Source organism: Myxine glutinosa, chromosome 4 (genome assembly GCF_964187855.1).
Source record: "Myxine glutinosa chromosome 4, kmMyxGlut1.1, whole genome shotgun sequence".
NCBI lineage: Eukaryota > Metazoa > Chordata > Myxini > Myxiniformes > Myxinidae > Myxine > Myxine glutinosa.
The window spans coordinates 17,155,357-17,176,383 of NC_136264.1; the positions used below are offsets into that span (position 1 = coordinate 17,155,357).

At 47.2% G+C, this 21,027-nt stretch overlaps 1 protein-coding gene across 7 annotated transcripts in view; it reads left to right on the top strand.

The window, feature by feature from the left end:
- Positions 1-21,027, top strand: part of IARS1 (isoleucyl-tRNA synthetase 1) — a 212,201-nt gene that overhangs the window by 86,500 nt on the left and 104,674 nt on the right. For all 7 annotated transcript variants that reach the window (XM_068111971.2, XM_078775506.1, XM_078775509.1 and 4 more), the window contains one exon: positions 13,563-13,646. In XM_068111971.2, the coding sequence (XP_067968072.2) occupies positions 13,563-13,646 (84 nt within the window). The remainder of the gene's footprint in view (positions 1-13,562; positions 13,647-21,027) is intronic.

Genomic DNA, 21,027 nt, shown 5'->3' on the forward strand with positions numbered 1-21,027 from the left:
TAGCTTGCGCAGACAAACAAACAAACAAACAAAAACTTTCTTTCGTATAATAATATAGATTTTTTTTTTTTTTTTTTTTTGTATACAAGATCGAGGCTCGTGAAAGAGCGAACATTAATCACACAGAAAGACAAACCGACACATAAAACATATAACATCGGGAGCGGTAGACAAGATGGGGAGAGAGGGGGAAGGACACAAACACAACATTTGAGAGCAGGGACCGAGAGACATGGAGACATCGAGAGATCTGAGAGAGGGCGAGAGCTTTGGGGGGGGGGGGGGGGGGCATGGGAAGGGGGCGGTGGGAGAGGTATAAAACATATGGACACTGCCAGGACTTCCAGGAAAGAAGTTGGAATTTCAAACAAGGTGGATCTGGGGTGAATTAGCGGGGTAGAAAAGATCAAGGTTTTGGATGGGGGATGATAAGAGATGGTGGTGAACAGCTGTTTTAAAGACCTGGAGGGAGGAGTGGGATTGAAGGGAGTGAGGGAGTTTGTTCCAGAGGCGGGAGAAAAGAGGAATGAAAGAGTGAAGGTGAGCAGAGAGCCGAGATTTCGGCAGTTTAACCATCAGAGGGTTGCTGGCAGATCTTGTGCGACCTGTAGGAATATTTGGGGGGACAGAGCACAGAGAGAGCTGGGGGTGCAAGGCCGGAGAGGAGTCGGTAGAAGACAGAAAGACCACCTACCTGCCTGCGGTGAGTGAGTGAAAGGCCCTCAGAGATAGCTTCATCGCGGGAGATTCCAATAATTCTGAAAGCTTTGGTTTCAACAGCGTGAAGCCGAGCTAGGTGTGAGGCAGGAGCACCGGCCCATAGGGGAGAACAGTATTCCATTGAGCTGCGGATGAAAGCCTTGTATGTGGTGAGGAGCTCAGGTGTGCCGAGGAAGGACTTCGCACGACGGAGGATGCCCAGTCGGCGACTGGCTTTGGAGGCCAGCTTGGAAATGTGGTTTTCCCAAGAAAGATCATGGCAGATAGTGAGACCCAAAATCTTGAGCGACAGAACTTCTTGGAGAGGATTGTTGAGAAAGTAGATGGGAGGGTTGTCCAGTCGATCTTTTCGGAGAGACATAGTAAGAGTGTGAGATTTGTCAGGATTGAAAGACATGTTCCACTTGTTTGACCAGTCTGTGATTTTGTCCAGGTCTTCAGAGAGTGAGGAGGCAGCAGACTGCCGATCTGAGGGAAGAGGAATGGAGCGGCAGAGAGTGGAGTCATCAGCAAAGAGATAGAGAGGATTTTCGAGAGAGTCAGAGAGATCATTGATGAAGACCAGAAAAAGCACGGGGCCCAGAACACTGCCTTGGGGAACTCCAGCCTGAACAGGAAGAGGAGATGAGAGAAACCCATTCAGGGCCACACGTTGACGACGACTCGAGAGGAAGTCCGCCAGCCATGCGTGGAGATTTCCATGGATACCAAAGGAGGAGAGTTTGGTGAGCAGAGCGGGGTGCCAGACCGTGTCGAAGGCACGTGATATGTCGAGGGAGACAGCTCTAATTTCCTGTTTGGCATTGAGGACCTCCATCCATTGTTGAGACAGCAGAAGCAGCATGTCCAGAGTAGAGTGACCTGGTCTGAAACCAAATTGATGATCAGAGATCAAGCCATTGGAGAAGAGGAAAGATTTCATATCCGAAGCAATGATGGATTCCATGACTTTGCTGATAATTGGGAGAAGGCTGATTGGTCTGTAGTTGCTAGGATCTGTTTTTGCACCTTTTTTGTGCAAAGCGGTGATGTTGGCTGATTTCCAAGCAGATGGCAGTTTGACCTTGAGCAAAAGAGAGGGTGAAGAGAACAGAGAGAGGGTGAGATAGAGCAGCAGAGCAGGATTTTAGGACCCGTGGGCTGATGCCATCGGGTCCAGTTGCAGAATCAGAGTCGAGGGTTGACAGAAACTTTTCCACCTTGTCAGGAGGAAAGGACACGGAGTCCAGGAGCAGCAGGGTATGACTGGGTATGGTGGGTACAGAGAGGGATGGGTTTGGGACACAAGATTTAGAGGCAAACACAGAGTTGAGGCATTCAGCTTTTTCACGTGCGTAGTCAGCTGTGTAGCCGTTTGAGGTAAGGGAGGGGATGGAGGGGGAACAAACTCCAGAAACGGATTTGACCAGACGCCACCAGGATTTGGAAGAGGAGACAGATAAGAGAGTTCGGTCTTGAGAACGGAGAGATATTGTTTCCTGGCTCTCCTGAGGGTGGACACACACTTGTTTCGGGCTTTGTGAAAGGAAATGAGATTTCCTTCCGTTGGATTTGCTTTCCAGGAGACGAAGGCAAGTTGTTTCTGGGCAACAGCCTCACCACAAGATTCCGTGTACCATGGACGGGAGGAAGGGTATGACAACTGAAGACGAGATGGGATAAATCTGTGCATGAGAGAGAGCAATTTACTTTGGAAGAATTCCCAGGATGAGTTGATGTCAGAGGTGGTAGAGATGGGAGACCAGTCCAGATGATTGATGGCTGCTTGAAGACCGTGCCAGTTGGCCTGAGTGAAATGCCAGACTCGTCGACGCTGAGCAGGCTCCTTGAGGATGGTCAGAGAGATGTCCACTTTAACAAGGACATGATCAGATGATCCGATCGGAGCAGAAGAAGAGCAGCAGACATTTTCAGGGAAGTTAGTCATAAGCAAGTCCAGAAGAGAAGATGTTCCGTTGACTGAGATCCGGGTCGGGAAATTGACAGATTGTGTCAGTCCCAGTGAGTCGCAGAAGTCCTTTGCTGAAGAGCCATGGCTGGTGAGAGAGGTACCCACACCCAGCCAACTGGCATGGTGACAATTGAAATCACCACATATGAGGAAGAGAGAGTTGGGATGAGTAGATAGAAGTTGGTCCATATCATCAGACAGCGAGATGTAGATGGAGTCATCACTGTTTGGTGGACGGTACAACACACATATGAACAAGAGGTGGGAGCGAAGGGGAAGCCGTAGCCAGAGGTATTCCTGGGGGTGAGGTGGAGAGAGTGCAGTGCAGGGCGAGTGAGGAAGAGAGTTTTTGATAAAGATAGCAACCCCCGCCTCCAGGACGAGGCTCAGGTCTATCATACCGGAGGAGGGAGTAGCCCGGGAGAGATACTATGGAATCAGAGACATCATAAAGGAGGAAAGTTTCTGTTAAGCAGATCACGTCTGGTTTGACAGAAGCAACCTGTATGGAGAGATCAGTTAAGTTTGAACGAAGGCCCCGGATGTTTGAGGTCCATACCGTTAATGAAGAGGAAGGGGGAGCATCAGATACAGAACAGGGGGGAGGAGGGGTAGGGTAAGATGTGGAAGAGGTGGAAGAGATAGGGAGAGCTGTTGAAGGTGTGTCAGAGATTTCAGAATAGCTCGGAGAAAGGGAAGGATGGGGCGGACAAAAGGTTTGATGGTGATTGGGTGAGCCACAATGAGGTGTTATTTGAGGAGGGGGAAGAGCGAGGCAGAAGGTTGGGGGAGATGGAGGTGAGAGTTTGAAGGGGGAAGAAGCGGGGAGGACGCTTTGAGGAGGGGGTAGTGAGAGGGGGGGAAATTGAGAAGCAATGAGGGTGGGGAGATTTGAAAGGGAGGGGTGAGGGGGGAGTTTGGGAGGGAAGGGACAAGGGGAGGGATTTGAAAGGGATGGGATATGGGGGAGATTTGGAGGGGAGGGGTGAGGCAGGAGTCTAGGAGGGGAGGGGCGAGGGGGCGTCTTGGCGGGGAGGGGTGAGGGGGTAGTTTAGGAGGGAGGGGGCAAGGGGGGAGATTTGAAAGGGATGGGTGATGGGGAAGATTTGGAGGGGAGGGGTGATGGGGAAGATTTGGAGGGGAGGGGTTATGGGGAAGATTTGGAGGGGAGGGGTGAGATTGGATTTTTGAAAGTGTACGATTTATGGGAAACGAACATTTATTGCAAAATGAGTTTCTTGTGACCTTCGAGTTAAAAATACGTTTAAGGACGCTGGATGGAGGATGGAGTGCAGGAGAGTTTAGGGAATGTAGAAAAAAGGCACTATAGGAGATGGATATTTTTTTTGGGATGAATTGATTTGGTGAGCAAGTCGAAAGCAGCCTTTTAAAGAAGAAGAAGAAAAAGGTGTTATAAAATATGACGGAATACATAACTTGAGGGGAAAGTGTAAACATTGAAGGTTAATGAGTGAAAACTATCTGGGGAAATGGGGGAGAAACACGTGGTCGAAGAACGAACGAACGAATAAGAATGAATAAACGAATGAGAACAGAGAAGGAAATGTTTTTTTTTTTTTTTTTTTTTTTTTTTGAGTTGAGATTTACACAAGGAAGTAGGCTATGGGTGAAAAGCCTGGGAATACAGAGAACGAAAGTTATTGGATCACAAACGACGGACCGCTGAGAGAAAAACAAAGCCTCAAGGTTGTACAGTGCACACTGTACAAGGCCTCAAGACACGACACGGCAAACAGACGATCAATTTATGAAAGATAAACACCGAGAAACAACCAAAGTTGCACACAATAACTTCACACACCGAAAGATAAATACAGTTTCGACAAAATACAATTGTGAACAGACTTAACTTCGAAAAACGTGGAGACCGTGTGGAGCTTCGAAAATCCCTCCACACGGTCTCCATATGTATGTATTTTGCCCCCATTTTTTCGATCATTAACATTTTTGAACATCGACAATGCGATTTCTCCCAATAATCTGGAGATATTTACCTTTTTCTTGAAACCTGCAGCTCTCGTCCAAATTTGGCCCTCCTACCCCCTCCCCCACCAAACCCTCTTTCAGAAAATGTCCACAAAATAATTCATGGTTATTAGGGTCTCGGAATGCAATTATGGGCGGTAATCATGTTGTTGCAGATCGGGTATCGGGTCCACTACGAGGGGGTGTTGTGCCCCAATTATTCCTGGGCCTGAGGCCACCGGGCACGAATAACTTTGTGTTATGGCGGCACGTTATTAATCAACCGTGAGTGACAATTAGTCTACCAGGTTACCCCCAAGGTCCTCCGGCTGACTACCATTTACCTGATGTCACGTGGCTTTCCAATCAGGCCTCAATCTCCCACATTAACCTATGTGCAGGAAGTGCTTGTCATTGTAGGAAAGGATGAACACAGATAGATCGGAAATAGAGTTCACCAAGAGAGGAATTTATTATATACAAGGCAAAGGTGTAATGCAAAATGCAAGGTGAAATTCAAGGGCTTAAATGTACAAAGCAAGGGCAATGAAAATGAATCAAAAAGGGGAAAATGCAATCAAAATGTACAAAATGGGGGAATTGCAAGTAATTGAGGTTGCAAGAGATCTACAGCAAAGAAATGGACGAGGAGCAGAACTTGTCCCTATGCCTTATCTACCGGTGGAACTCAATACATGGGCACTGAATCAGACCACCCATGGAAGTGAGATAGGTACAGAAAGAAAAAGAAAGGAAGAGGTATGATCGGCCTCCTGGCTCACTGGACGGGGGCTGTCATGTCCCCGTTACCCAAACGCTAAGGGAGGGGTTAAGAGGCATAATACTGGGTGTCTGTGGCGTGTGAGCGTAGTGGTGTGGTGAGGTGTGGTGTGTGAATGCAATGAGGTTCAAGAGGAAGCTGTGAAGAGGTGTGTATCAGGCCATGTGCGTCCAAAGTAGGACGGTTATAGAAAAAGCACAGGAAAAGAATGTGTGAGATGAGCTTAATGTGTGACAGTTCTAAAGAGTGTATGCGTGTGCTTGGCTCGGCCCGAACGTCCGCTTTGCATGGTGTCTGTTCCGTCTCCCAGCTCTGACCTGCCAAATGTGAGTGCCACCAATCGAGCTAATATCGTGCACCCTCGAAGTGCCACAAACCAAGTACAGGACCAAACCAGCACCAGTCCAAAACCATATGCCAACAGCAGAGTTGAGGACGTTGAGGACGGTGTTGAGGTTGAGGACGGTGGGAGGGATTTTCGAAGCTCCACACGGTCTCCACGTTTTTCGAAGTTAAGTCTGTTCACAATTGTATTTTGTCGAAACTGTATTTATCTTTCGGTGTGTGAAGTTATTGTGTGCATTTTGGTTGTTTCTCGGTGATTATCTTTCATAAATTGATCGTCTGTTTGCCGTGTCGCGAGCAAGGCCTTTGCCGCGTCGCAAACGATTTGAAATCGAAGTTAAGTGATTGTTCCCATTTGTATTTTCGTTAAAGCTGTATTTATTTATGGTGTTGTACGTATATTGTGTCCCGACGAAGATTTTTCGGTGCAAATCTTTCATACCTGTATTGAAAATCGTGTTAATTCGTGTCGTGTCTTGAGGCCTTGTACAGTGTGCACTGTACAACCTTGAGGCTTTGTTTTTCTCTCAGCGGTCCGTCGTTTGTGATCCAATAACTTTCGTTCTCTGTATTCCCAGTCTTTTCACCCATAGCCTACTTCCTTGTGTAAATCTCAACTCAAAAAAAAAACAAAAAAAAAAAAACATTTCCTTCTCTGTTCTCATTCGTTTATTCATTCTTATTCGTTCGTTCGTTCTTCGACCACGTGTTTCTCCCCCATTTCCCCAGATAGTTTTCACTCATTAACCTTTATGTATTCCGTCATATTTTATAACACCTTTTTCTTCTTCTTCTTTAAAAGGCTGCTTTCGACTTGCTCACCAAATCAATTCATCCCCAAAAAAATATCCATCTCCTATAGTGCCTTTTTTCTACATTCCCTAAACTCTCCTGCACTCCATCCTCCATCCAGCGTCCTTAAACGTATTTTTAACTCGAAGGTCACAAGAAACTCATTTTGCAATAAATGTTCGTTTCCCATAAATCTTACACTTTCAAAAATCCAATCTCACCCCTCCCCTCCAAATCTTCCCCATAACCCCTCCCCTCCAAATCTTCCCCATCACCCCTCCCCTCCAAATCTTCCCCATCACCCATCCCTTTCAAATCTCCCCCCTTGCCCCCTCCCTCCTAAACTACCCCCTCACCCCTCCCCGCCAAGACGCCCCATCGCCCCTCCCCTCCTAGACTCCTGCCTCACCCCTCCCCTCCAAATCTCCCCCATATCCCATCCCTTTCAAATCCCTCCCCTTGTCCCTTCCCTCCCAAACTCCCCCCTCACCCCTTCCCTTCAAATCTCCCCACCCTCATTGCTTCTCAATTTCCCCCCTCTCACTCCCCCTCCTCAAAGCGTCCTCCCCGCTTCTTCCCCCTTCAAACTCTCACCTCCATCTCCCCCAACCTTCTGCCTCGCTCTTCCCCCTCCTCAAATAACACCTCATTGTGGCTCACCCAATCACCATCAAACCTTTTGTCCGCCCCATCCTTCCCTTTCTCCGAGCTATTCTGAAATCTCTGACACACCTTCAACAGCTCTCCCTACCTCTTCCACCTCTTCCACATCTTACCCTACCCCTCCTCCCCCCTGTTCTGTATCTGATGCTCCCCCTTCCTCTTCATTAACGGTATGGACCTCAAACATCCGGGGCCTTCGTTCAAACTTAACTGATCTCTCCATACAGGTTGCTTCTGTCAAACCAGACGTGATCTGCTTAACAGAAACTTTCCTCCTTTATGATGTCTCTGATTCCATAGTATCTCTCCCGGGCTACTCCCTCCTCCGGTATGATAGACCTGAGCCTCGTCCTGGAGGCGGGGTTGCTATCTTTATCAAAAACTCTCTTCCTCACTCGCCCTGCACTGCACTCTCTCCACCTCACCCCCAGGAATACCTCTGGCTACGGCTTCCCCTTCGCTCCCACCTCTTGTTCATATGTGTGTTGTACCGTCCACCAAACAGTGATGACTCCATCTACATCTCGCTGTCTGATGATATGGACCAACTTCTATCTACTCATCCCAACTCTCTCTTCCTCATATGTGGTGATTTCAACTGTCATCATGCCAGTTGGCTGGATGTGGGTACCTCTCTCACCAGCCATGGCTCCTCAGCAAAGGACTTCTGTGACTCACTGGGACTGACACAATCTGTCAATTTCCCGACCCGGATCTCAGTCAACGGAACATCTTCTCTTCTGGACTTGCTTATGACTAACTTCCCTGAAAATGTCTGCTGCTCTTCTTCTGCTCCGATCGGATCATCTGATCATGTCCTTGTTAAAGTGGACATCTCTCTGACCATCCTCAGGGAGCCTGCTCAGCGTCGACGAGTCTGGCATTTCACTCAGGCCAACTGGCACGGTCTTCAAGCAGCCATCAATCATCTGGACTGGTCTCCCATCTCTACCACCTCTGACATCAACTCATCCTAGGAATTCTTCCAAAGTAAATTGCTCTCTCTCATGCACAGATTTATCCCATCTCGTCTTCAGTTGTCATACCCTTCCTCCCGTCCATGGTACACGGAATCTTGTGGTGAGGCTGTTGCCCAGAAACAACTTGCCTTCGTCTCCTGGAAAGCAAATCCAACGGAAGGAAATCTCATTTCCTTTCACAAAGCCCGAAACAAGTGTGTGTCCACCCTCAGGAGAGCCAGGAAACAATATCTCTCCGTTCTCAAGACCGAACTCTCTTATCTGTCTCCCTCTTCCAAATCCTGGTGGCGTCTGGTCAAATCCGTTTCTGGTGTTTGTTCCCCCTCCATACCCTCCCTTACCTCAAACGGCTACACAGCTGACTCCGCACGTGAAAAAGCTGAATGCCTCAACTCTGTGTTTGCCTCTAAATCTTGTGTCCCAAACCCATCCCTCTCTGTACCCACCATACCCAGTCGTACCCTGCTGCTCCTGGACTCCGTGTCCTTTCCTCCTGACAAGGTGGAAAAGTTTCTGTCAACCCTCGACTCTGATTCTGCAACTGGACCCGACGGCATCAGCCCACGGGTCCTAAAATCCTGCTCTGCTGCTCTATCTCACCCTCTCTCTGTTCTCTTCACCCTCTCTTTTGCTCAAGGTCAACTGCCATCTGCTTGGAAATCAGCCAACATCACCGCTTTGCACAAAAAAGGTGCAAAAACAGATCCTAGCAACTACAGACCAATCAGCCTTCTCCCAATTATCAGCAAAGTCATGGAATCCATCATTGCTTCGGATATGAAATCTTTCCTCTTCTCCAATGGCTTGATCTCTGATCATCAATTTGGTTTCAGACCAGGTCACTCTACTCTGGACATGCTGCTTCTGCTGTCTCAACAATGGATGGAGGTCCTCAATGCCAAACAGGAAATTAGAGCTGTCTCCCTCGACATATCACGTGCCTTCGACACGGTCTGGCACCCCGCTCTGCTCACCAAACTCTCCTCCTTTGGTATCCATGGAAATCTCCACGCATGGCTGGCGGACTTCCTCTCTAGTCGTCGTCAACGTGTGGCCCTGAATGGGTTTCTCTCATCTCCTCTTCCTGTTCAGGCTGGAGTTCCCCAAGGCAGTGTTCTGGGCCCCGTGCTTTTTCTGGTCTTCATCAATGATCTCTCTGACTCTCTCGAAAATCCTCTCTATCTCTTTGCTGATGACTCCACTCTCTGCCGCTCCATTCCTCTTCCCTCAGATCGGCAGTCTGCTGCCTCCTCACTCTCTGAAGACCTGGACAAAATCACAGACTGGTCAAACAAGTGGAACATGTCTTTCAATCCTGACAAATCTCACACTCTTACTATGTCTCTCCGAAAAGATCGACTGGACAACCCTCCCATCTACTTTCTCAACAATCCTCTCCAAGAAGTTCTGTCGCTCAAGATTTTGGGTCTCACTATCTGCCATGATCTTTCTTGGGAAAACCACATTTCCAAGCTGGCCTCCAAAGCCAGTCGCCGACTGGGCATCCTCCGTCGTGCGAAGTCCTTCCTCGGCACACCTGAGCTCCTCACCACATACAAGGCTTTCATCCGCAGCTCAATGGAATACTGTTCTCCCCTATGGGCCGGTGCTCCTGCCTCACACCTAGCTCGGCTTCACGCTGTTGAAACCAAAGCTTTCAGAATTATTGGAATCTCCCGCGATGAAGCTATCTCTGAGGGCCTTTCACTCACTCACCGCAGGCAGGTAGGTGGTCTTTCTGTCTTCTACCGACTCCTCTCCGGCCTTGCACCCCCAGCTCTCTCTGTGCTCTGTCCCCCAAATATTCCTACAGGTCGCACAAGATCTGCCAGCAACCCTCTGATGGTTAAACTGCCGAAATCTCGGCTCTCTGCTCACCTTCACTCTTTCATTCCTCTTTTCTCCCGCCTCTGGAACAAACTCCCTCACTCCCTTCAATCCCACTCCTCCCTCCAGGTCTTTAAAACAGCTGTTCACCACCATCTCTTATCTTCCCCCATCCAAAACCTTGATCTTTTCTACCCCCGCTAATTCACCCCAGATCCACCTTGTTTGAAATTCCAACTTCTTTCCTGGAAGTCCTGGCAGTGTCCATATGTTTTATACCTCTCCCACCGCCCCCTTCCCATGCCCCCCCCACCAAAGCCCTCGCCCTCTCTCAGATCTCTCGATGTCTCCATGTCTCTCGGTCCCTGCTCTCAAATGTTGTGTTTGTGTCCTTCCCCCTCTCTCCCCATCTTGTCTACCGCTCCCGATGTTATATGTTTTATGGGTCGGTTTGTCTTTCTGTGTGATTAATGTTCGCTCTTTCACGAGCCTCGATCTTGTATACAAAAAAAAAAAAAAAAAAAAAAAAAAAGAGAACAGGGTGGTGAGAGCAGGGCTTTATATAATCAAATCAAGAAAGGCTCTTGGTGTGAATACCGATGCCAATTGGTGCATTTCTACTTTCCGGAGGATGAGCCCTGCCCACGCGATACCCCCTTCAAAACTCTAGCTCACTTCTTCCTCTGACCGTGCTATGCAATGGGTTCTCAATTAACATGAACCACTTGTGATGCTTGCAAGCGTGGGAGCTCTAATTGCTTGTGCAAGTGAATGGCGCAAACAAGCTGTGATTATTATTTTTTTTTTTTGTATACAAGATCGAGGCTTGGTAAGAGCTTCGATCCTGTATACAAGAGCTAACATCAATCACAAAAAAAAAACCGGACACACAAAACATACAATAAAGGGAGTGAGGGACAAGATGGGGAGAGAGAGGGAAGCACGCAAGTACAACAGCAGAGAACAGGGACAACGGAAGATCTGTGGGAGGGAGAGGGCTTGGGGGGAGGAGGCATGGGAAGGCGGGGGGGGGGGGGGGGGGGTGGCAGTGGTGTAAAACACATGGACACTGCTGGAACTTCCAGGAAAGAAAGAAGTCGGTATTTCAAAAAAAGTGGATCTGGGGTGAATTAATGGGGGTAGAAGAGATCAAGGTTTTGGATGGGGGAAGATAAGAGATGGTGGTGAATAGCTGTTTTAAAGACCTGGAGGGAGGAGTGGGATTAAATGGAGTGGGGGAGTTTGTTCCAGAGGCGGGAGAAAAGAGGAATTATGGAGTGAAGGTGAGCAGACAGTCTTGATTTTGGGAGTTTAACCAGAAGAGGGTTTCTGGCAGATCTTGTGCGACCTGTTGGAATATTTGGGAGACAGAGCACAGTTAGAGCTGGGGGAGCTAGGCCGGATAGGAGTCGGTAGAAGACAGAAAGACCACCTACCTGCCTGCGGTGAGTGAGTGAAAGGCCCTCGGCGTTAGCTTCATCACTTCATCACGTTAGCATAGCTTCCAATGATTCTGAAAGCTTTGGTTTCAACAGCGTGAAGACGAGCAAGGTGTGAGGCAGGAGCACCAGCCCAGAGGGGAGAACAGTATTTCATTGAGCTGCGGATGAAAGCGTGATTTGTGGTGAGGAGCTCAGGTGTGCCAAGGAAGGACTTCGCACGGCGGAGGATGCCCAGTCGGCGAATAGCTTTGGAGGCCAGCTTGGAAATGTGGTTTTCCCAGGAAAGATCATGGCAGATTGTGAGACCCAAAAGCTTGAGTGACAGAACTTCTTGGAGATGATTGTTCAGAAAGTGGATGGGAGGGTTGTCCAGTCTGTCTTTTCGGAGAGACATAGTAAGAGTGAGAGATTTGTCAGGATTGAAAGACATGTGCCACTTGTTTGACCAGTCTGTGATTTTGTCCAGGTCTGCAGAGAATGAGGAGGCTGCAGACTGCCGATCTGAGGGATGAGGAATGGAGCAGTAGAGAGTGGTGTCATCAGCAAAGAGATAGAGAGGATTTTCAAGAGAGTTTGTTTTAGACCAGAAAAAGCACAGGGCCCAGAACACTGCCTTGGGGAACTCCAGCCTGTACAGGAAGGGGAGATGAGAGAAACCCATTCAGGGCCACACGTTGACTACGACCAGAGAGGAAGTCCACAAGCCGTTCCGCAATGAGGCATTGGTGGCTGCAATGAGGCGTTGGTGGCTGCAATGAGGCGTTGGTGGCCAATTAGCGCTTCAGTGTTCTGGTCTTTAATGAGGTCTGAAGAGAAGAGTGTTGTTTACCACCGCCGCTGTTCCCTGCGCTTCCTCTCCTTCCCCCACCCCCCTACGCTCCCAAGTTGGCGGCAGGGCATCTTTGGTGCTGCAAGATGATGTTGGAGGAATGTTTAGTGAAGTTTAGTGAAAGCTGTGTGGTGGAAGAGAAGTCGTGGTTATGAGAGTCTGTTTTCGGGACGTAGGGCAATGAAAAAGCATGCAGTGTCTTATTCAATGTAAACTACAGGGAAAATCAAAACCAAGTGTAAATAAAAATGCGTACTAATAAATGATAAGTGTTGGGCGATAATTGTGGCATCTGAAGGAATATTGTGGTGGAGGTTAAGTAAATGGCAGTTGAGTTTTGGCGCAATATTTAAATTAGCTGGCTCCTTTGCAGCACAACGCTTGTTACGGAGCTCGAAAGGAACTCATGTCATGACCATTGTTATGAAATGGGGAGAAAAAAGGGAAAAACCTCTCTAACCCCTACCAACGCAACCCACTACACAAAGGGACAACTCTGGACTTGTACTATGGAGGTAATGAACTGAGGGACCCATATATTGGTTGCAATTACCTTCGGGGCCGGTTCCAGAAATGCAACAATATTAACCTCTGCAATTGTTGACACGTTTCACAAAAATCTTGTGACACATGGAGAAGTAAATAGGATTTTTGTTCTTAATCGATTTGAAGGAAGTGACATTTCGGTCGCCATGTTGAACGTGTCTCAATGCATAAAGCTCAACTTTTTGTGAGGACAGCTCATCCCACTGAATTCCATAGAAATCTCTCCATGTTGATCGTGACTAAGCTGGAAGCTTCATGCAACCAGAATTATGCTGAATTTGTTTCTGTTTAAAAAAAAAAATCCTCATGGATCTTCTTCAAAGAGTGAGCTTTTTGTGCTGTTTGTGCGTCGGTAACATGGAAATTCTAATTGATAGATAAAACTGCCCGCTCAAATGTGCCAGCCAACTTGGAGGTCCCAATTGGGAATGCCACTAACACGGCATGATAGTCCAATAAAGATGGTGGAAGTGAAGGATTTTCTTTTCTTTTCACCTTTCCTTCAAAAGCATAACAGTTCAGAGGGTTTTATGAAGTTTTTTTTCCTTTGACAAGTTTGTGATGTAATCAATTTATTTTCCTGCTAGTTTGCTTTTCTTTTTAGAATTCAGTGATTTGTTGTTATTCAAACTTTTTATTTGAATTGTTTTTAATTTCCTCAAATGCGGAAGTGTAATGTTATTACTATGACCTTTTGCAGTGACGGGCAAAAAATGAGCAAGCGTAAAAAGAACTACCCAGATCCGCTGTATGTTGTGAACACCTATGGAGCAGATGCTCTCCGGTAAGGAGCTGAGCCAAGGGTGATTTAACCCATGATTATTTGATTTGCTGAATTGTTTTCTTCAAATGGGAAACATGCTATTTTACTCTATCACTGAGATAACTATAATAATGAACGAGAAAGCATCTGAAAATGCAAAGCCTGTCTGTGTCTGCTTTGTATTCAGGTCAACTCTGATATTTTCCTGTCACATGAAATGAAATATTTGCAGTATTTTGCAAATGCAGCGATAGCAATGTGCATTATTATATGAATCGGATGTGCTATTGAATGGTCATGTCTCTCTTTGTGAGTTTCAGAACAAAATGTTACCATCGTCGGGCACTGTAAATCTCTAACTCAAGCAGGTGGCATAGCGTAACAATTGTGCATTTTTTACGGCGTAGCCCATAGGGCAAAGCTGTCTCGAACGGTGTTTGTCCATATGTATGTATGTATGTATGTATGTATGTATGTATGTATGTATGTAGGTATGGACAGTCACGTGAAAAAGTAAGTACACCCCATGTAAAGTTTTGACTTTTTCAACATATTTCAACATACAGCTATTTGATCTTCATTTCAACAATATTGATAGATGAAGGTGATATAATATAACAAAGATCAGAAACATTTACATTTTGTAGTCCATTGTATAATTTAAATAAACAAAAATGCAAATTTCGCATGTGGAAACAGTAAGTACACCCCAACATTTATCACTACTTCAAATACCTAAAATTAGAATCAGGTGCACCAGCTCAGATGCAAATGATTAGAACATCGTTAGAGAGGGTCTTGGAGGAACCTGTCTTATTTAAACCTCAGACATTTAGTTTGGTTTGCTCTTTGTTGTTGAAGTGTGCAGCGTCACCATGCCGAGATCAAAAGAGCTCTGTGAGGCCTTCAGAAAGAAGGTTATGGATGCCTACGAGTCTGGGAAGGGATTGAAAAAGATCTCCAAACAATTTAAAATCAATCATTCGACTGTCCGGAAGATCATCTACAAGTGGAGAAGATGCCACACAGCTGCCAAACTGTGCAGGCCAGGCCGCCCCAGCAAGTTCATCCCGAGAGCAGACTGCAAGATGCTGAAAGAAGTCTCTAAGAACCCCAGAATGTCATCACGGGACCTACAGGTAGCTCTTGCTACTGTTGATGTCAAAGTGCACGAGTCTACCATTAGAAAGAGGCTGCACAAATTTGATGTGCATGGGAGGTGTGCCAGGAGGAAACCTTTGCTGTCCAGAAAGAACATCAGGGCAAGACTAAAGTTTGCCAATGAACACCTAGGCAAAGACCAGCACTTCTGGAACAATGTGCTCTGGGCAGATGAGTCAAAGATAGAGCTATTTGGCCACAGTACCAGAAGACATGTTTGGTGAAAACCAAAGACAGCATTTGACCACAAGAACCTGATACCAACTGTAAAGCATGGTGGTGGAAATATGTTTTTTTTTTTGTTTTTTTTGTATACTGAATCGAGGCTCGTGAAAGAGCTAACATTTATTTCACAAACAAATCAACCAGACAAACAAAATATACAAAAAGAGGGAGCGGAAGACAAGATGGGGAGAGAAGGGGAAGCACACAACCACAACATTTGAGAGCAGGGAGAAGTGTGGGAGGGAGAGGGCTTGGGGGCAGGAGGCGTGGGAAGGGGGGGGGGGGGTGGGAGAAGTATAAAACACAAGGGGACCGAAATTAGCGGGGGTAGAAAAGATCAAGGTTTTGGATGGGGGAGGATAAGAGATGGTGGTGAACAGCTGTTTTAAAGACCTGGAGGGTGGAGTGGGATTGAAGAGAGTGAGGGAGTTTGTTCCAGAGGCGGGAGAAAAGAGGAATGAAGGAGTGAAGGTGAGCAGAAAGTCTTGATTTTGGCAGTTTAACCATAAGAGGGTTGCAGGCAGATCTTGTGCGACCTGTAGGAATATTTGGGGGACAGAGCCCAGAGAGGGCTGGGGGGGGCAAGGCCAGAGAGGAGTCGGTAGAAGACGGAAAGACCACCAACCTTCTTGCGGTGAGTGAGTGAAAGGCCCTTGGAGTTACCCTCATCGCGGGAGATTCCAATGATTCTGAACGCTTTGGTTTCAACAGCGTGAAGACGGGCTAGGTGTGAGGCAGGAGCACCAGACCAGAGGGGAGAGCAGTATTCCATCGAGCTGCGGTTGAAAGCCTTGTATGTGGTGAGGAGCTCAGGTGTGCCTAGGAAGGACTTCGCACGACGGAGGATGCCCAGTCGGCGACTGGCTTTGGAGGCCAGATTTGAAATGTGGTTTTCCCAGGAAAGATCATGGCAAATAGTGAGACCCAAAAGCTTGAGTGACAGAACTTCTTGGAGAGGATTATTCAGAAAGTGGATGGGAGGGTTTTGCAGTCGGTCTTTTCGGAGAGACATCGTAAGAGTGTGAGATTTATCAGGATTGAAAGACATGTTCCATTTGTTTGCCCAGTCTGTGATTTTGTCCATGTCTGCAGAGAGTGAGGAGGCTGCAGACTGCCGATCTGAGGGATGAGGAATGGAGCGACAGAGAGTAGAGTCGTCAGCAAAGAGATAGAGAGGATTTTCAAGAGAGTCAGAGAGATCATTGATGAAGACCAGAAAAAGCACAGGGCCCAGAACACGACCTTGGGGAACTCCAGCCTGAACAGGAAGAGGAGATGAGAGAAACCCATTCAGGGCCACACGTTGACTACGACCAGAGAGGAAGTCCGCCAGCCATGCGTGGAGATTTCCATGGATACCAAAGGAGGAGAGTTTGGTGAGCAGAGCAGGGTGCCAGACCGTATCGAAGGCACGTGAAATGTCAAGGGAGACGGCTCTAATTTCCTGTTTGGCGTTGAGGACCTCCATCCATTGTTGAGAAAGCAGAAGCAGCATGTCCAGAGTAGAGTGACCAGGTCTGAAACCAAATTGATGATCAGAGATCAAGCCATTGGAGAAGAGGAAAGATTTCATATCTGAAGCAATGATGGATTCCATGACTTTGCTGATAATTGGGAGAAGGCTGATTGGTCTGTAGTTGCTGGGATCTGTTTTTGCACCTTTTTTGTGCAAAGCGGTGATGTTGGCTGATTTCCAAGCAGATGGCAGATGACCTTGAGCAAAAGAGAGGGTGAAGAGAACAGAAAGGGAGTGAAAGAGCGGAAGCACATGATTTTAGGACCCGTGGGCTGATGCCGTCAGGACCAGTTGCAGAATCAGAGTCGAGGGTTGACAGAAACTTTTCCACATTGTCAGGAGGAAAGGACAGAGTCCAGGAGCAGCTGGGTACGACTGGGTACGGTGGGTACAGAGAGGGATGGGTTTGGGACACAAGATTTAGAGGCAAACACAGAGTTTGGGGCAGCTTTGCTGCATCAGGGCCTGGGCAGCTCACCATCATATAATCCACTGTGAATTCTTCATTGTACCAGAGGGTGCTTGAGGATAATGTGAGGCCATCTGTCGGAAAGTTGAAGCGCAACCGAAGGTGGACCTTGCAACATGACAATGACCCTAAACACACCAGTAAATCCACCAAGGAATGGCTGAAAAGAAAGAAATGGAGGGTTCTGGAATGGCCAAGTCAAAGCCTGGATCTAAATCCCATTGAGATGTTGTGGGGGGATTTGAAACGAGCTGTGCATGCAAGAAACCCCTCAAACATCGCACAGCTGAAAGAATTCTGCATGGAGGAGTTGGCAAAAATTTCTCCCAGTCGATGTCAGAGACTGGTAGACAGTTATAAGAAACGCCTACTTGAGGTTGTTTTTGCCAAAGGGGGCAATACCACCTATTAAAGCCAAGGGTGTACTTACTTTTTCCACATGCGAAATTTGCATTTATGTTTATTTAAATTATACAATGGACTACAAAATGTAAATGTTTCATGATATTTGTTATATTATATCACCTTTATCTATCAACTAGCAGAAGTACCCGGCATTGCCGGGCGGGGGAGGGGACGGGAGGGCGAAGGGGAGGGGAGGGGAACGGGGGGGAGGGGAGGAGGGGGGGTAGGGGAGAAGAGGGGGGGGAGGGGAGAAGAGGGGGGGGGAGGGGAGAAGAGGGGGGAGGGGAGGAGAGAGGGGGGAGGAAGGGAGGGGGAAGGGGGTTTGGGGGAGTGCGCGCGAATCGTCGAATCAGCGCGCTGCTCTGCCACCGATTCAGAGTCCGTGTATAATATTCCTCGCTGAAAAAAAAAATGGATCGAAAGATGAAAGAAAAAAAAACTTATGTGGTGTGAATGGCAATGCTCCTTGCTGAAATGGGAAAAAATGCAATTGCTTTTCGCTCTGAAATACTTGCGAATGCGTAACTGAGTTAATGGTGGCAAGGAACATCACGTGATCGCTCTGAGCGAATCAGCGCGCTGCTCTGCGACCGGTCAGATTCCGTGCATAATATTCCTCGCTGAAATGCGTTGAGGTAAAAAAATGGTTTAAAAATATTATGAAATCAATTTTCAGGTCGGCCATGTTCTTACCAGCCTCAATGGCCATGTCTGTGCCAAATATCAAGTACGTGAGCCTCTCCGTTTAGGAGTCTATCGGTAACATTACACACACACACACGCACACACGCACACACGCACACACACACACACACACACACACACACACACACACACACACACACACACACACACACACACACACACACACACACATATGTTTCAAGGGAAGAGGGATGCATTCATTTGCAGATCATGACATTTAGAACAGTCATTAGAGTTTGGAAAGTGAGCTCGCAGTCTAAGTTTTAGTCATGTGGAGTGAAGTCGTTGCTCATGAGATAATCCTAGTAGACCACTTCACTAATGTATGCACAAGACCTTTAAATTTGGGCACGGCCACAACCTCAGGCAAACAAAGGAGGCTGTGCGAGCGTACTGCACACAATTAGTATGAAGAAAGTGTTTACCCGTGCAGAACCCAGAGCACTGTCCTTTTGTTCATGGCCTTTTGTGTCGCACCAGTTAGTTTTTACAGTTCAGAAACTTCTCTCATAACTCTGAACTGACAATTGTTTCTCTTATTTTTGTGATTAAGAAAAGAAAGTGATAAAAATGGGAGGAAAACACTGCGCATACGGTACGTGCAACAGCGATAGTCGTTGTCGTCGATAGTCGTCGTTGGGTCATCGAAGGAACAACCAGCTCGCCGCAACTTTTCTCTCAGCGTATCGGCGACTGGGAATCTTGATAAGTCTGGGTCAACAGGCAAGTCTAAGTCTGCAACAGCCAACGCGAGTTTCAAGAGTTTTTCCTTATATCCCATTCTTGAAACGCCTCTCTCACGAAGATATTCCTGTAATCTCTTAACTGAAAAATTAGCAAACGATAAGGAGGCGGCCATGGAAAAAACAACGAAGAAAACCGACGAAAATGATCGACAGATTTACTTGCGAATACGAATGCGTGTACGATAACGTGCGATGAATGTGAAACAAGATGGCGGAAGTGTGAAAGCTTGCCTGCGCTAGTAACAGTAACCCGGAAGTGGGTACCGATGACGTAATGCGCATACATTAGTGAATAGGCCAATTGTGCTATCCTGCATTCGTAGAGATGTGCTAAATCGCTCAACTTAAAGACAGGTATAGTGTCTTCTTCCACGTGTGCTTCTTCAATACACATCACTACACTAGTCCAGCAAAGACAATTCCAGAAATTATGCTTTCATTCCCATTTTTTTCCCCTTTCCCGGTGTGTACCTCAGTTTAGAATAGGTACACGGTATCCCTGTGTGTCGTAAGAGGCGACTGAAAGGGTTGGCGTCAGGAAGGGCATCCGACCATAAAAAATTGCCTCAAAAAGGGAACCATGACAATTACATATGGGCAGGGTAAAGCCTGAAGTGGGGGTCCTCACCCCCTCTCGTCAAAAATCAAGGTGGGGAACCCGATCGAAGCGAGGGTGGAAATCACTCCATTTTTGACGAAGAAACGTCTGATGCCCCACGTGGAGATCAGTTTCTGAGGTTTGGGACATGGAATGTAGGGACAATGACAGGGAGATCAGGAGAAGTGGTGGAAGTATTGGTCAGAAGAAGAGTGGACATATGTTGTGTGCAGGAGACAAGATGGAAGGGAAGTGGTGTGAGAATGGTGAAGGGTAGGCAGGGACAGAAATACAAATGTTGAGTTGGTGTTGGAGAGGAGGATAAGGAAGAAAGTGAAGATCGACGAAATGCAGTTTGGATTTATGCCAGGAAGAGGAACGACAGATGCACTTTTTATTGTAAGGCAGTTGCAGGAGAACTACATGGATAAGAGGAAGAAGTTCAAGGAGTGGCAGAAGGTGAAGGGTACGGGGGCAGAAGAGGCAGAGCATGAAAGTTATAAGGTAGCCAAGAAGGCTGCAAAGAAAGAGGTAGCAAAGGCGCAGGAGGCATGCAGGAAAATGTTCGGAGAACGCTTGGATTCGGAAGAGGGCCAGAGAGCGGTATTCAGGATTGCAAAGCAGATAGCGAAAGAGAGGTGCGATGTGATGGGGGTGAGTTGCTTGAAAGATGAAGTGGGACAAATCGTTGTGGATCCAGATGGAATTAAAGGAAGATGGAAGGGATATATGGAAATGTTGTTGAATGCAGAGAATGGATGGGTTGGGAACATAGAGAGTAACCCAGTTTTAGGACCAGCAGAGAAGATAACTGAGAAGGAAGTTGAGGAAGCTATAAAAGCAATGAAGAGTAGAAAAGCAGGAGGGCCGACAGGAGTTGTGGGCGATATGTTGAAGGCAGCGGGAAGTTGGGGTGTGAAGAGAATGACAGAGATCTGTAATCTGTTGGTGAAAGAAGGCCGCATTCCAGTGGATTGGGAACTGAGTACCCTCGTCCCTCTACACAAGGGGAAAGGTGACCCTCTGGAGTGTGGCTCGTAACGAGCGATAAAGTTATTGGAGCATGGAATGAAGGTATTGGAAAGGGTGTTGGAGAGGAGGATAAGGAAGAAAGTGAAGATTGACGAAATGCAGTTTGGATTTATGCCAGGAAGAGGTACGACAGATGCACTTTTTATTGTAAGGCAGTTGCAGGAGAACTACATGGATAAGAGGAAGAAGTTGTTTCTTGGGTTTGTTGATCTGGAGAAAGCATTCGATAGGGTTCCACATGAAGTGGTGACATGGGCATTGAGGAAGTTGGGAGTGGAGGAATGGTTGATCAGAGTAGTGATGGCAATGTACAAAAGAGCGCGCACAGCTGTAAGGACGAAGGACGGGAACAGTGGTGAGTTTGAGGTGAAGGTGGGAGTGCATCAGGGGTTGGTACTAAGTCCACTACTATTTGTAGCTGTGATGGAGGTACTGGCTCGGAATGTAAAGGAGAGTTTACCGTGGGAGTTGTTGTATGCAAATGATCTGGTGTTGATTGCGGAGAGTATGGATGGACTGAAGGAGATGAACAAGTGGAAGGAATG